The following is a 13910-nucleotide window of genomic DNA, read 5'->3' on the forward strand; positions in this document are numbered from 1 at the left end:
GGGTCACAAGATTGTGCTGCATACTGGATTGGGTAAGAAGCAAAGTAAAAATAAAAACACACTGAGAAAAGTCTTAGATTAAAATCTATACAGTGGATTTTATTCTAATGAAAAAATAAATTTAAGAAGTAGCCTACATCAAACCAAGGAACTGGTGGTCCACGTGTTAGAATGTAAGTTTGCTTTTAATAGTAAAACAGTAGTTTTACAGCTAATAATATTTAATTTAGATACTTCCTGCATGTATGCATGCTCACACACACACTGCATGTTTTACTAACTCTGTGTTACTATTCTCTTAAGAAACCGAGGTAATATTCCCATCAGTATTTTTAGTAAATAAGTTGATAACTTTGAAAGACTAATAGGCATTTTGTTATTAGTCCATCTTCCATCAACCATATCTACGAAATAAATCGGTTATGTTGAGTTTATTTCCGGACGAGCAATTAAACACGTGCTTGCAAAGAGCAGTGCCTCTCTAGGCCTTCCTGAACTCCTCTGTCTTCGGTTTTAACATCCTCCATATTTCACCTATGGCTTTCTTAATTAATTTCTCCTTAGCACTTACCTCACTCTCACACTGTCCCAGTCACATATTGGTTTCACCTTTCTCTTCTCGCCTTGAATGTGAAGCCATGAGGCAAGGGACCATTGGCTGTGTTGACTGAACGCCTGGAGCCTAGAGCGGTGTCTAACATGGAGTAGGCCACCCAGATATATATGCTAAGTGACTGAATGAATGAATGAGATGGAGGAGGATTCTCACAAGAGAGAAATTTAACTAGATAACCTGCAAATAATTAACCTTGGCTATTTAATTTAGAAATATTTAAATTAAAACAATATTAATAACAAATAATAACATTGTGTGCTCACGATGTGCTATGCAATTTCCATATTTTCATTGACGTAATGTTCAAAGGTGTGTAGGTATGTACTATTAATTAATTTATTTTACCAATAGAGAAACCAAAAGCGTAGGGAAGTTTAATACCTTGTTGAAGAAAGGGAGGTTAAAATGCTATCAGACATTCTGAGTCCAGAGTCTGAGCCATTAGTCTCTACAGTATCCCACAAAACCGAATCATCTGAAAAGAAAGTGTTAGATAAGAAAATATTTGATTCTGGTGAAAAATGTTTTCACTCCTAATAGCAGAGCTGCTTCTCAGAAACACATAGTTCCTAGGACATAGCAGATCTGCAGGACAGGGGCACGGATCACAATGGTTCAACTTCTCCAAATTCCATAGATTGGATGTATGTGTCCCTCCAATACTCAGATGTTGAAAACCTAAGGACCAAGGTGACAGTATTAGGAGTTGAGGACTTTAGCAGTTGAACTGATCATGAGGGCAAAAGCCTCATGAATGGGATTCATACCCTTAAAACAGAGATTCCAAAGCGCTAGCTCACCCTTTCTGCCAGGTGAGGTCATGGTGAGAAGTCAGCAGTCTGCAACCCTGTAAAGGGCCCTCACCACAAGCCAACCATGCTGGCACCTGGTTTTGCGCTTCCAGATGCAGAACTGGGAGAAATAAAGTCCTCTTGCTGATAAGCCACCCAGTCTATGGCATTTTGTTACAGTAGCGTGAATGGACTAAGACACCAAAGGATGAGTAGCTTTCCTGATCACACTCCCTAATGAATGAGAGATTCATTAGTGTGTGAGTTGAAGTGAATGGATACTTTCTCTCCACTTTCTTATCCTCTGGGCTGCATTCCCTTCCTACCCCAGCCTCATCCAGTGCTGGTGAAGGAAATTTTCCAAGGACGTACACCAGGAGGCACTCTGAAGGTAAGCAATAAGATTATTACTTCGGAGAAAAATAAAGACATGCATATGAATGAGCAGTTGGTATTTCCTAATAAGTGTACACGCCCTGCTGAAAAGGAAGGTGGAACATGCTTTCAGTTTCAAGTTGCACTCCAAGGCTAGGAGAGAAAAACCATGGCCGGTGAGTTTTGGGGTTTTTTTGTTCTGTTTTGTTTGTTTGTTTGTTACTTTCTAAAAGGGAAAAATTTTTGAAAGTGGCTGGCTTTTGGGGAAGCCATCATTAGGTTTTGTGACTGTTTAGGTGAACAGAACTGAGGGAGAGGGAGGAAAGAGGAGAGAGGAGAAAGGGAAGTAGAGAAGGGGCCCCAAAGACTCTCAGTTTTCAGAAAGGCAAAGTGAGGGCCGGAAAGGAACTGGGCTTTCCTGGTTTCACCCTGTCATTTTGCAATCTTAACTGAATTATCTGCCAAAGGGTGCAGGATCCACATGAGATGGGTACCAGCAGCTGCTGTCCCCAAGGGAAATAGGCTATCACTGTTTCCTTCTTTTATTATGCAGAGTTGAATAAACAGGAGGCACTGATAGTAAATCTCGGACTTCAGGCTCTCAGTGAGCACACTGGGTGGCACTGAGGGGAGGGTGAGGGATGTGGGTAGCTCAGGATGACTGAACTCCCTGGGGAAGGTCATTTTATGGATTAAATGTAAAGGAGGCTGTTGCTGACTTGAGAGGAAAATGAGGACGTTTAGTAACTTGAGGGATCCTTGTGCTTCAAACAGACAAAGTCCTGAAGGAGAAGAGGTTGGTTTTTGTCCAATCAGTGACCTCGGGCACAATAAATGGCTTGTTGGATGACCTATTAGAGGAAAGGGTGCTGAACCAGGAGGAGATGGAGAAAGTAAGACGTGAAAATGCCACAGATATGGATAAGGCCCGAGCTTTGATTGACTCAGTCACTCGGAAAGGGGCCAAGGCAAGCCAAGCATGTATCGATCACATCCGTGAAATCGACTCCCACCTTGCAGAGAAGATGGGGCTGCCCTCAGGTAAGGTCTACAGCTCGGACCAAAGTCCACTCAGGCCCCGGGTCTTTGCACCCACATAGGATTTCTTCATTGGTCATGATAGTGTGCCCACAACTTCTTTACATCTGTCTTCAGGGCCCCATTTCTAAGTCAGTGGCACTATTGTATATCCCCTGTCTCGTTACACTTTATTCTTATTCCTTTAGCCTCAGAATCCTTCTAATAATTAAAACTCACTTCCCATCCTGTGTATATGGTAGCTCAGTTGTTGAAGTTTATGAGAACAGTCTGATAAACTTCATACCACATTCTCTAGTCCTTCTGGAAAGGCACTTTATTTATTTGTTTAGTTAGTTAGTTAGTTAGTCAGCTAGTTACTTAAGTCTAGGAATTTCTAGTAACTTATATAGTTATCTGACATGAAGATTTAAAGTGTGTCATTGAATAGTTTTATAATTTCTCTCCAAAAGTTTGCTCTCCAGGAGGAATAAAATATTTCAATGATGGTGAAGCACTCAGAGAATAAACTCAATCCTGACAGAAAAGCTAGGATTTTAAATGTGGACTCTTTCATTTAATTGCCCTCTTGCAATTTCTTTGAGTGATGTTGTCCACTAGCATGGAACTAGGCTGTAGACCAGGTGTCCTCAAACTTTTTAAACAAAGGGCCAGTTCACTGTCCCTCAGACCATTGGAGGGGCCAGTTCACTGTCCCTCAGACCATTGGTTTTTTTTTTTAAAAAAAAAACAAACTATGAACAAATTCCTATGCACACTGCACATATCTTATTTTGAAGTAAAAAAACTAAACGGGAACAAATACAATATTTGTATTTTCATGTGGCCTGCGGGCCATAGTTTGAGGATCCCTGCTGTAGACCATTGTGTAAGGCCCGACCTCTACCTCACATGCTCCTGAGGCCCTGATACAAGACAGACAGGCATCTGACCTGCCCCTTCTATCTATAGTGCCTATGGCTCCCACACAGCTAAGATGGGAGCTCTGGCGGACTCTCAACCCCTGGTCTCTTTTATGCTCCCCAAATGCAATCAGAGGGAAAAGTTGTTCTTTGAAAGCAAGACCTCTTTTTCTCCAGGACTAGGGGAAGCCTATGCCTGGCTTACTGGCATAGCAAAGCTCATCTCTCAGTAACTTCCTGTTTCTCTTTTAATACCTTTTTTTTTTCCATTTAACACTCCCCCAAATTAAAGACAATCAATACTAACAATAGGGTTCAGAATAATTGTATAGAAGCCAAAGTTTCTTCTTCTTTGCCCCAGTTTCTTCTTCTTCCTTTCAGTTCATAATCCTTGAGTCCTAGAGGCACTTGGACAAACCACTCTAATAAAGCCAACACCTGCAGTTGCCTGGCTGCTTGCCAGCTGACGGCTCCTCAGTCAGGCTGTCATGCCTTTGTCTCTCTCTCATCTACTTGGCAATTGTTTTCAGGGCCACAGAATATGGTAATTTGATGACTTATTTGAATGACTCTAATGGCAGAGATCTTTCTAAAAAAAAGTTCTTGACATGTACACTCCTGCCACCACAAGTTTTCCTCCAGAAAACCTTCTTGAACTTATTGATGGTTAAGTTAGTCCAGCAGTCTGGATGGGAAGGATGGGATGAGCTGCAGTCTGTCGCCTTGGGCTCAGCATTTTGAGGGACAGCCTATGGTTCTCCCTCATGCAGAGCAGGGAAGTGGACCATATTTTATCTATGGAAATCTTGTCTTCAATTGTAACTATGGGATGAAAACTCAGTGTATTTTACATGTGTTAGCACATGCCAATTTTTAGAATTTCTGGATTAAACTTCCAAGGTGTGTATTGTTATACTAGAGGCCCGGTGCATGGATTCATGCACTGGTGGGGTCCCTTGGCCTGGCTTGCGGGGATCAGACCAAAACTGGCTCTCTGACATCTCCCAAGGAGTCCTGGATTGCAAGAGGGCTCAAGCCAGGCCGAGAGACCCCACCAGTGCCAAAATCTGTACACGTTGCCTCTAGTATGCATATAAGATCTTTGGTTAATCTCTTCCCACCCTCCCCACTTCCCCCTTGCCTCTGAGATTCATCAGTCTGTTCCATGTTTTCATGTCTGTAGTTTCTGCTCCTGCATTTAGCATCATAGCTACCAGTTAAACAGCTGGTAGGCTAGTCACTTAGGCTTTTATATATGTATAGATTGAGATCCTTATAAAAACTTTAAGAACCTTAAATGTAATTCCTGTCCTTGAAATTGATAAGCATAATGAATCGTGACCTCAGAGGATGCATTAATAGGCTTGAGTTGTTTTATGCAACCAAATAGTGGATCAGGCTTTTCAGTGTTTGTTTGTTTTTTCCTCAGAGCATGCCACTGAGTAGGGCAAGTGCAGATTACAGAGACTGTGGCCAGGGCCCCCGTCACGTGCATAAATCCGCAGTGCCCTTTGTGGGCTGGCAGAGTGGTTCAGTTAACCAGAGCCCAGATTTGTGTTTATATCCTAACTCTACCACTTTCCTGACCTATGGCACTTAGAAAAGTAACTTAACACTGGTTGATGGTGGAGAAGTGAGTCACCTCGTCATCATTTTCCGCTGCGATAAATCTTGGCAGTGTAATTGTGCAAGTCTTTTCTTGTTTTTTTTTTTTTTTTTTTTTTTTTTTTTTTAAATCCAAATCACCTCTGTGTTACACAGCTTCACTTTGCATATACCTGTTATGCAGTAGTGATCACCTCAGGAGCCACCTTGAAACACGCATATTAAGAGCACTCTTGCTTCTATAGCTGATGGAATCTCAGTGCCACTTTCATCATAGAAAGCAGAAATCAAGGGATTCACTTGCAGGCACTCTTCTGTTCTGCCTCAAATGTTAATGTCCAGGAATAAACGTGGAGAGGCTTTTGTTTCTCAGTGCTGAGTGTGGTTCCAGGTAGACAGCTATTTGAACAGATCAAAGCTTGGGGACATTGTTTTCAATAGGGAGTTTCCAACAGAGATAAGTGACTAATTTATGGCCCTTATCTTTCCTCAGGTGCACAATCAAATACTGATCATAATACACAAGACTCCCAAGCAGAGATTCTTCCCTTCCCAGGTAATGGAATGTTCAAAGCAAGAGCATTTTTGAACCCCATCTTCCTTGACATTAACTGCAGATTCATGGGATAAACACGGGGTGAGGAGGCAATGGGTAATTCTCCTGGATTGATCCTATGCCTTTTGCTCTTTTCAATCTATTCTGCTTTAGCAGAGGTCATTCCTGCAGTTTCGCTACCATGTTTATACCAACAAATTCTGAATATGTGTCTCAAATTCTGACTACCCACTTGAACGCCAAACTTGACCCCTTTTTCTCTACATATCCAGAGCTAAACTTGCCATCTGCCTTCCTTCACACCTTGGTTCTCCTCCAGTTTTCTCTCACTTTGTTATGTTGCCATCATTACCAAGTTATTCAAACCAGAAACTTGCAATTCAATTTTTAGCTCTTTCTTCTTTCTCAGCTCTATCTTTCAGTATCTGAGATTTATTGATTCCTCTCTCAAATCCAGATCTGTGTAGCCACTCTCTTTGTATTACTATAGTTCAGAGCTCCTATTCCCACAGTTCCCTAAGATTCTCCTGCCATAATCTCACTATATTTTTCTTGTATTTTAAAAAATAAATTCATCATTGTCCCCCACTGGACTTTAAGCTTTATGAGTTCAGTCTCTTATTTACTAAATAATCAGTGTTTTATTTGTCCTGGGACAGTATTTTACCCACAGTTCTTGAAGTATTTCAGCTGAAAGTGACTATTTTCTCTAAATTTTGGAAGATATTTAGAGGCCACAGATGCAAATATTTCACCAAATTATAAATTACTGTACTAAATCTATTAGGGGCGTTTATCCCATGAATTTTTCCTTAGATATTTCATGGGATGGAGACACTCACTATATAACCAAATGCTCATTCCTTTACTAGGAAAAATGAGCTCTAATGTAATTCAAATATTTCTCTTTAATATTTGCCATTGTCCCTCAGATTCCTGTATGAAGAAATAGAATATTTCTTCCATCTAATAATGATTTCTATAGTTTTCTTCAATAAATTAATTCCAATTATTTTTTACTTTACCCACAGTAAACACATTTCAGCCTGCCTTGCTTTGCCTAATTAAATGTATGAAAATGTCTTCAAATTTTCCTTCAAAATTGCATATAACTTTCTTGTATGAATAGTTAGTTTTTGATAGATCTTCCAAATATTGAGGAAATATATTTATTTTGAAAAAGACATTATGTTACTTCTTTAGCAAGTACATCACACTGTTGGATGGTGTTGAATTTGTAATAAAATAAACCTAAAGGCTTTATTCACATAAATTACTGTTAAAACTCTTCCTCATATATTGGTGTAATCAATGTTTAGTGCTATAAATCCATCTAGTATGCATCTTGATTTTAGCATTTATCATTCTATTTCATAGTCATTCTAGTTAATATATTCAGTATTCCTCCTCCTCCTCCCCATACATACACACATTAGAGAGATCCTGGAGAACAGAACAAAAGCCCTTCCTTCCTTCCTTCCTTCCTTTCTTCCTTCCTTCCTTCCTTCCTTCCTTCCTTCCTTCCTTCCTTCCTCCCTCCCTCCCTCCCTCCCCTCCTCCCTCTCTCCCTTCCTCCTTTCTTCCTTTCCATCTCTAATGCATCTTAAGTAAATAAAAAATAAGCATATATATTTTAAAAACATTGAAATAGAGTGATTAAGCTCTATCTCAATTATATCTTATTATCAAAGTTAAATAATTTGAAATAAATTTATGTCCTAAATATTTTCTCTAACGTGTTAGTTGGTTTTTGAGAGTTCTATCATGCATAGTCTTGAATAAATTCCCTTTTTATTCTTCTAATCTAAAATGTTTATAAAAATGCCGATCCTCAGAGGTAAAGGCTGATTCTTGTATCGCACCCATAGAAACCTCCCCTGGTGTGGAATGTATTCCCATAGCAGTGACTCACTCAGCAGAGTTGGCCAGGGTTTTTCTTTTAAGGATTCACTTCCTCCTCTGTGGCTTCATATGCAGCTCACGCTGTGAGGAGCACCTGGCGGGACACTCAGGGGTGCCATTATTCATAATGTTTCTTGTCTGTTGCAGCTCCCCAGGCAGTGCAAGACAACCCAGCTAAGCTTGCATTCCCAGGACCAGGAGGGAGCCTCAAGCTTTGCCCCCCAGACATAGCCCAAAAGATATGGAATGAAAAGTCAGCAGAGGTGCTGTGCTCAGAAAACAGGATCCGGGTGAAAGAAACACTGGAAACTCTTTGAAAGGGCAGTGGAGCTTTCTTAGAGCCAATTTCCTAAAGAAGTTCTAGAAAATCATCCTGCTGCTTCCCTTACATAAAGGGCTCCTATCTCCTAGAATCCCAGGTTTAGGGATGGAGTTCTAAGTTTGATACAGCTCCCTGAATAAATACTTATAATGACAACAAAGGCATCCTTGGATGCTTACTATGAATCAGATACTGTTCTAAGCAAGTTGCAGAGTTGAGAAAACATATTTGAATAACACCTTGAACCCTAAAAATAGCCCATGTTATAGATCAGGAAATTGTGCATTGGATGATAAAATATGTTGGCGAAAACAATAAGCTGAGGAGTCAGCTTTAAAATTCTGTCATTCTTGCATCAAAGCCTGTTCTTCTTTCAAATCTTAACTCAAAAAAAAAAAAAAATTAAGTCCTTACCAGTTGTTATCTGGGCATTTGTAAGTTCTATTTTAACTCCTATAGTAAGATTAATTTGCCTTTCCTGTAACTATGGTTCATGAAATTTGTTTTCTGGGTAGAACTAGAGTGGTAGAAACAGTCTTATATCCTCAAGATGAATATATAATTAAAGGGACCAGGACCATAATGCAATTTGCATTTCCGACAGATTTACCCAATAATGGGAAAGTTTACTCGGACACGTGTTGCCCTCATTATCTGCAACACAGAGTTTGAGAAGCTTCCCAGGAGAGCAGGAGCTGATGCTGATATCAGAGGTATGAAGATACTGCTAGAAGATCTGGGATACAGTGTGGATGTTAAAGAAGATCTCACTGCTTCGGTAAGGTCTTCCAGAATGTAGGACAATGATCACACCCTTCATTTTACTAAATAGCTTTTGGTTGTAGCACCAGAAACTTAATTTCTTGATAATATAAAAGTTAAGTTTGCCCTTGGAGGGTGCTTCTCACCCCTCCTAACAAAGAGTCTTTTAGCAAAAGTCTAGTGAAATTTTTATTTGGAAATTGTTCTGTAAATAATAATACCCTTTCCTCTCTACTAGAAATTCCCAAATGGCATCCTATAACTCTATGTCATCTTTGTTTAAATTAAAACTTAAATTATCTTTTGTACCCCATTGATTTTGATATTACCCAGGAATTCCTTAAGTGCCTTTTTATTGAATTCCCCAGGCGCTCTGATAATGGATCTCCTAGTCCAAAATTAATGGATTGGTCTCTTTCCAGGACATGAAGGCAGAGCTGAGGGCCTTCGCTGCCCGCGAGGAGCACAAGACCTCTGACAGCACGTTCCTGGTGTTCATGTCTCACGGTATTCGAGAAGGCATTTGTGGGAAGAAACACTCTAAGGAAGCCTCCGATATATTAGACATAGACACCATCTTTCAAAGTTTGAACACTTATAACTGTCCAAGTTTGAAGGACAAGCCCAAAGTGATCATTATCCAGGCCTGCCGTGGCGGTGAGTGCTGATGTCTGTTAGAACACAAGATATGCCAGTGTTGACCTCATCATTTCCATCCATGTTTTGTGCCTGCTCCTTATTGTCAAAGAATACCTACTGTGACCAAACAAAACTGTAGCTTCTGTGAGTTGTATGAATGGTTAGTAGATATTTATTCTATTTTCAACTAAAGAGATACCACTTTTAGTCTCAAGACTTTGATGTTTCAGTATCATTAGAATTCATTTAGGGTTCATAGAAAAGAAGGTTGTTAAGAAGATAGTTCCTGGGATGTACGTGTATACACGTACATGAATGAAAGACAGCCACAAATAAATTAGTAAATATGGTTGAACAGAGGCTTAAGTGAGAAAATAAACCTTTTTGGCTGTTGGTAGTAACAAGGTATCAAATCTTGTCTTTCTAGAGAATGAAGGGGTGGTGTGGTTAAAAGATTCAGCAAAAGGTTCTGAAGATGACTTCTCATTGGCTCCAGAAGATTTTGAATATGATGCCATTAAGAAAGCCCATATAGAGAAGGATTTTATTGCTTTCTGCTCTTCAACGCCAGGTAATGAGTGCCTGTATAGAACACCTTTGTGGGCATTGCCAATACAGAAACACACACACACACACACACACACACACACACACACACGCACTCTGTAGAGAATGGATATCTGTTGCACTTTCTATGACACTTCTGAAGAACAACTAAAGCAGTCCTCCTAGTTTAAATCTCCAATTATCCTTACCCACAGAGATCACATATATTTTCACTAAATTAGTAATTAGTAAACTCCCATGATGCAAACATAGTTTCCTGGAACTGCTTGGGATTCATTGAGAAATACCTACACTGGAAGTAAATTAGAAGCTGACTCCACTTAGGGAAGGTTTACAAAGTTGGGATCAGTCAGCAGTTCAATTTGCTTAGACATCAGCATGTATTTACAGAAAAGTAGTTTTTATAGGGGCAGAGAGAGAGATAAAAAAAAGCAGAAGAGGCATATTGAACCTCTAAGTTAAATTGTTTTCAACTAGAAGTATAGAGTGGATGAAAAAGAAAAAAAAAACATATGATTTCTAAATCTAGGCTATGGATTAAGAATACTGCCAATTATAATCTGTCCCTGCCATTTAGTATTTTGTAAAATAGTCTTAGTTATTTAGCCTCTCTGGACTTTATTTGAATTCCTCACTGATTATATATATATATATATATATATATATATATATATATATATATATATATATATAATGTTTTGAAATTTCTTGAAATTCACATTTTGTGTGTGTGTGTGTGTTGACCATGTCTTAATGTAGAAATCCATCATTTTTTCCCCAAAAATCAAAACAGTGATGCTAGGCAAAAAGTCCCACACACTTATAGCTTGAGTGTATTTAGCAGATTTTAGTATTAGACATAAATTTTCTTTAAAACCCTTTATTCCAGCCTTCCAAAAAGATTTACCTCTGGCTATATAGTCTTTTGTAGACCTCCTGGCTTCTCAAAATCTGTCTTGCTGAGTTCTTTCTCCTTTTCTTTTACTTTCCTCACCCCTCCATTGCAGTTGGCACTTATAAACTTCAATTCTGTTATCGTCAGTTAGTTATCTTCCACTAGTAAACGTAGCTTCACTTTCTCTGGTGTTAATTGCAAGCACATTGTGGTGCTCTCCTGAACACATGGGGCGATTTACTCCCTTAATTTCACAAAGAACGTGTGGAGATTTCTGCCTCCATCCTCTCTCCCATCCCCTTCTTTTAATAGGAACCGGCTTCATAAAACACCATAAAATTAAATAGAATTTTAACCTATTACTATTACATGTTTTATTATCAATATTATTGGCTAAAAGGTTTTGTTAAAGCTTGTGTCCATGGTTATATACAGAGCTATACCACTTTTCTCTTATATATTTATTTTTAAAATTTTAAAATGGCTCAGTGATTTCTATGTGTCTACTATTTATATAATTAATATCATTCTTCAATATTTCTCTTTCATAAGGCTGTTTTTTCCTCCAGCAGAATACGATCTTTCTCTCTTACTTTTTTTTAGGTTTGTACTTCTATTATATTGGTAGCATTCTTATATTCAATTAACCTTTTCTTTGCACAAATACCTTATGATCAGTAGTATTTGATTTTAATTAAATTATTTACAAGGTTGATATTTGGAATGTTATTACTGTAATTACCCTGTATGGACTGGGTATAACACATCCTATATTCCCCTAGACACTAATAATACATTATATCTAATCTTTCAATACATTTTTGTGGCAGAAAATTTTACCCTCCCTACCCTTTATAGTCAAGGCCATTGCATTTCAGAGTGTATAAATAACTTAAATTAGAGTCAGTAAACAAATACTCTTGGGATCCACACTCAGGTATTTCTTCCCTAAGTCCCAATCACTTCCCTCTACCTCATTCTGCCCTCCCCTTCGTATCTACTAGATTTATAGATCCGTGAACCCTAAGATAATACCAAACTAACATCTGCCCCATCTATGGCATCCTTCATATGGCATTATCAATTGTCAAGTATCAGTAAAAATATACTCATTACACATTGGATAAATCACTACATGATGGCAAACAGTGTATAGAAAGCAGCATGAACTCAACAGGCTTCCTCAGCTGGAGGGGAAATCCTAGCATTCCATCTTTTTGGCCAGACAAGAACTTTGCATGAGATTTGGAATGTGCTTTATTCACAGATAATGTTTCCTGGAGACATCCCAAACAGGGCTCTCTTTTTATTATGAAACTTATCAAAAATTTGCAAGAATATGCCTGGTCCTGTGACATGGAGGAAATTTTCCGAAAGGTAAGGCTCTAGATCAGTGGTTCTCAACCTTCCTAATGCCGCGACCCTTTAATACAGTTCCTCATGTTGTGGTGACCCCCAATTTCATTGTTACAAATTGAACATAATTAAAGCATAGTGATTAATCACAAAAACAATATGTAATTATATATGTGTTTTTCCGATGGTCTTAGGTGACCCCTGTGAAAGGGTCGTTCTACCCCCAAAGGGTCGCGACCCACAGGTTGACAACCGCTGCTCTAGATGTTTCTCATACTCTATTTCCCTGGGTACTTGACTATTCCAGATGGAAACCTAGGGAGCAACTCTGGACAGGCTTATCTCTCAGAAATGCCCTTCTTTCCAAATGAGCTTTGAGTTTCTTTGCTGAGTCAGCAAATCTGAAAGGCAGATCCCATCTGCTAGGATCTAGAAATCAACACCCAGAAAATAATAATTTATTTTAACTCCCCCTGAACCCTAAGGAGACAAATAAGTGGACTCCAATTTCCCTGTGTCCATAGCAATTAGATCCAGCAACAGATTTAAACAGTCTGGTCATCCCATGCTTGGATATGTATATTACTATGATTCTTACAGATGCACAACCTTTTTGCTTTTATGACTTATTTTGCTATACTTTCTCTAATTTTTCCAGCTTAAGTGAAGTTTCTGCTGTTCAAGAAAACAAAACTAGAGATTCTCTTTTCAATTTAGGTTCGGTTTTCATTTGAGTCACCTGATGGTAAGGCACAGATGCCCACCACCGAAAGAGTGACTTTGACAAGATGTTTCTACCTCTTCCCAGGACATTAATATAAGTAAGTTGAATCAGTGTCAATGGACAGATGTGTGTGGGGGGGTGGGCGGGGGCGGGGGGGGTGAGGTTGGGGAAGAAGGCCTCAACTCCATCCTTATCAAGAGCTCAAGGCCTCGTGTAGTAAATGGGAGGAACTAAAAAGATGCTTTCTGCTGGTTCAGTGCAGAGCATGCTGCTCTTCTCTCAAAGTTCAGCAGTCAGATGCCCCTTTCTCGGGGTCAGCTGATACACACTGAGATGTGGCCATAAGATGATGAAAGTTCGGTTTTAGATGGCGCCTCCTTTCACGCAGTGGGGCAATATGTAGACATAGCATGGTCTCTTCCTTCTGTCCCCACAAGTGGAGTGATCTTTTAACTTGCATTTCTTTTAACAGGACACTTTTTTAAATATGTGTGTGTGTGTGTGTGTGTGTGTGTATGTGTGTTTTCTTGTAGGAAACCAGGAGTCCTGTCATCCTGTTCCCGCTTTTGGAATCATGTCTGCAGGAAACAGACATTTCTTTCAACATTCTAATAAATCTGAAATTTAAAAAAATGAAAAGTTGTTATGGTGTTTTTCTACTCTGAGAAGATAAGCAGTGGGATTAGGAGCTTTTAATGGATCCAGAGTCCTTAGACTTGATCCATGATCAATAAACAACTTAATAGCACCATGCTTTCTTTCTAGACACCATTTTCTGGGCTTTCAGTTTTAGTGATACAGATGCCAATCACAGTAGCTACCTGACTTCAAAGAACCTGCTGCTCGCAGGAGGGATGCAG

General features: G+C 39.2%; 1 protein-coding gene across 1 annotated transcript; it reads left to right on the forward strand.

Annotated features, from left to right (window-relative positions):
- The first annotated feature begins 1943 nt into the window (after positions 1–1943).
- On the forward strand, positions 1944–13676 carry CASP1 (caspase 1). The gene is made up of 10 exons (XM_081099458.1): positions 1944–1958; positions 2557–2823; positions 5821–5883; positions 7933–8048; positions 8712–8885; positions 9292–9526; positions 9936–10079; positions 12238–12347; positions 13044–13147; positions 13584–13676. Exons 1-9 carry the CDS (start codon positions 1952–1954, stop codon positions 13140–13142), a joined length of 1215 nt encoding a protein of 404 aa, XP_080955584.1. The 5' UTR covers positions 1944–1951; the 3' UTR covers positions 13143–13147; positions 13584–13676.
- Positions 13677–13910: the final 234 nt, after the last annotated feature.

This window comes from Myotis nattereri (assembly GCF_964212035.1).
Source record: "Myotis nattereri genome assembly, chromosome: 9".
Lineage (NCBI taxonomy): Eukaryota > Metazoa > Chordata > Mammalia > Chiroptera > Vespertilionidae > Myotis > Myotis nattereri.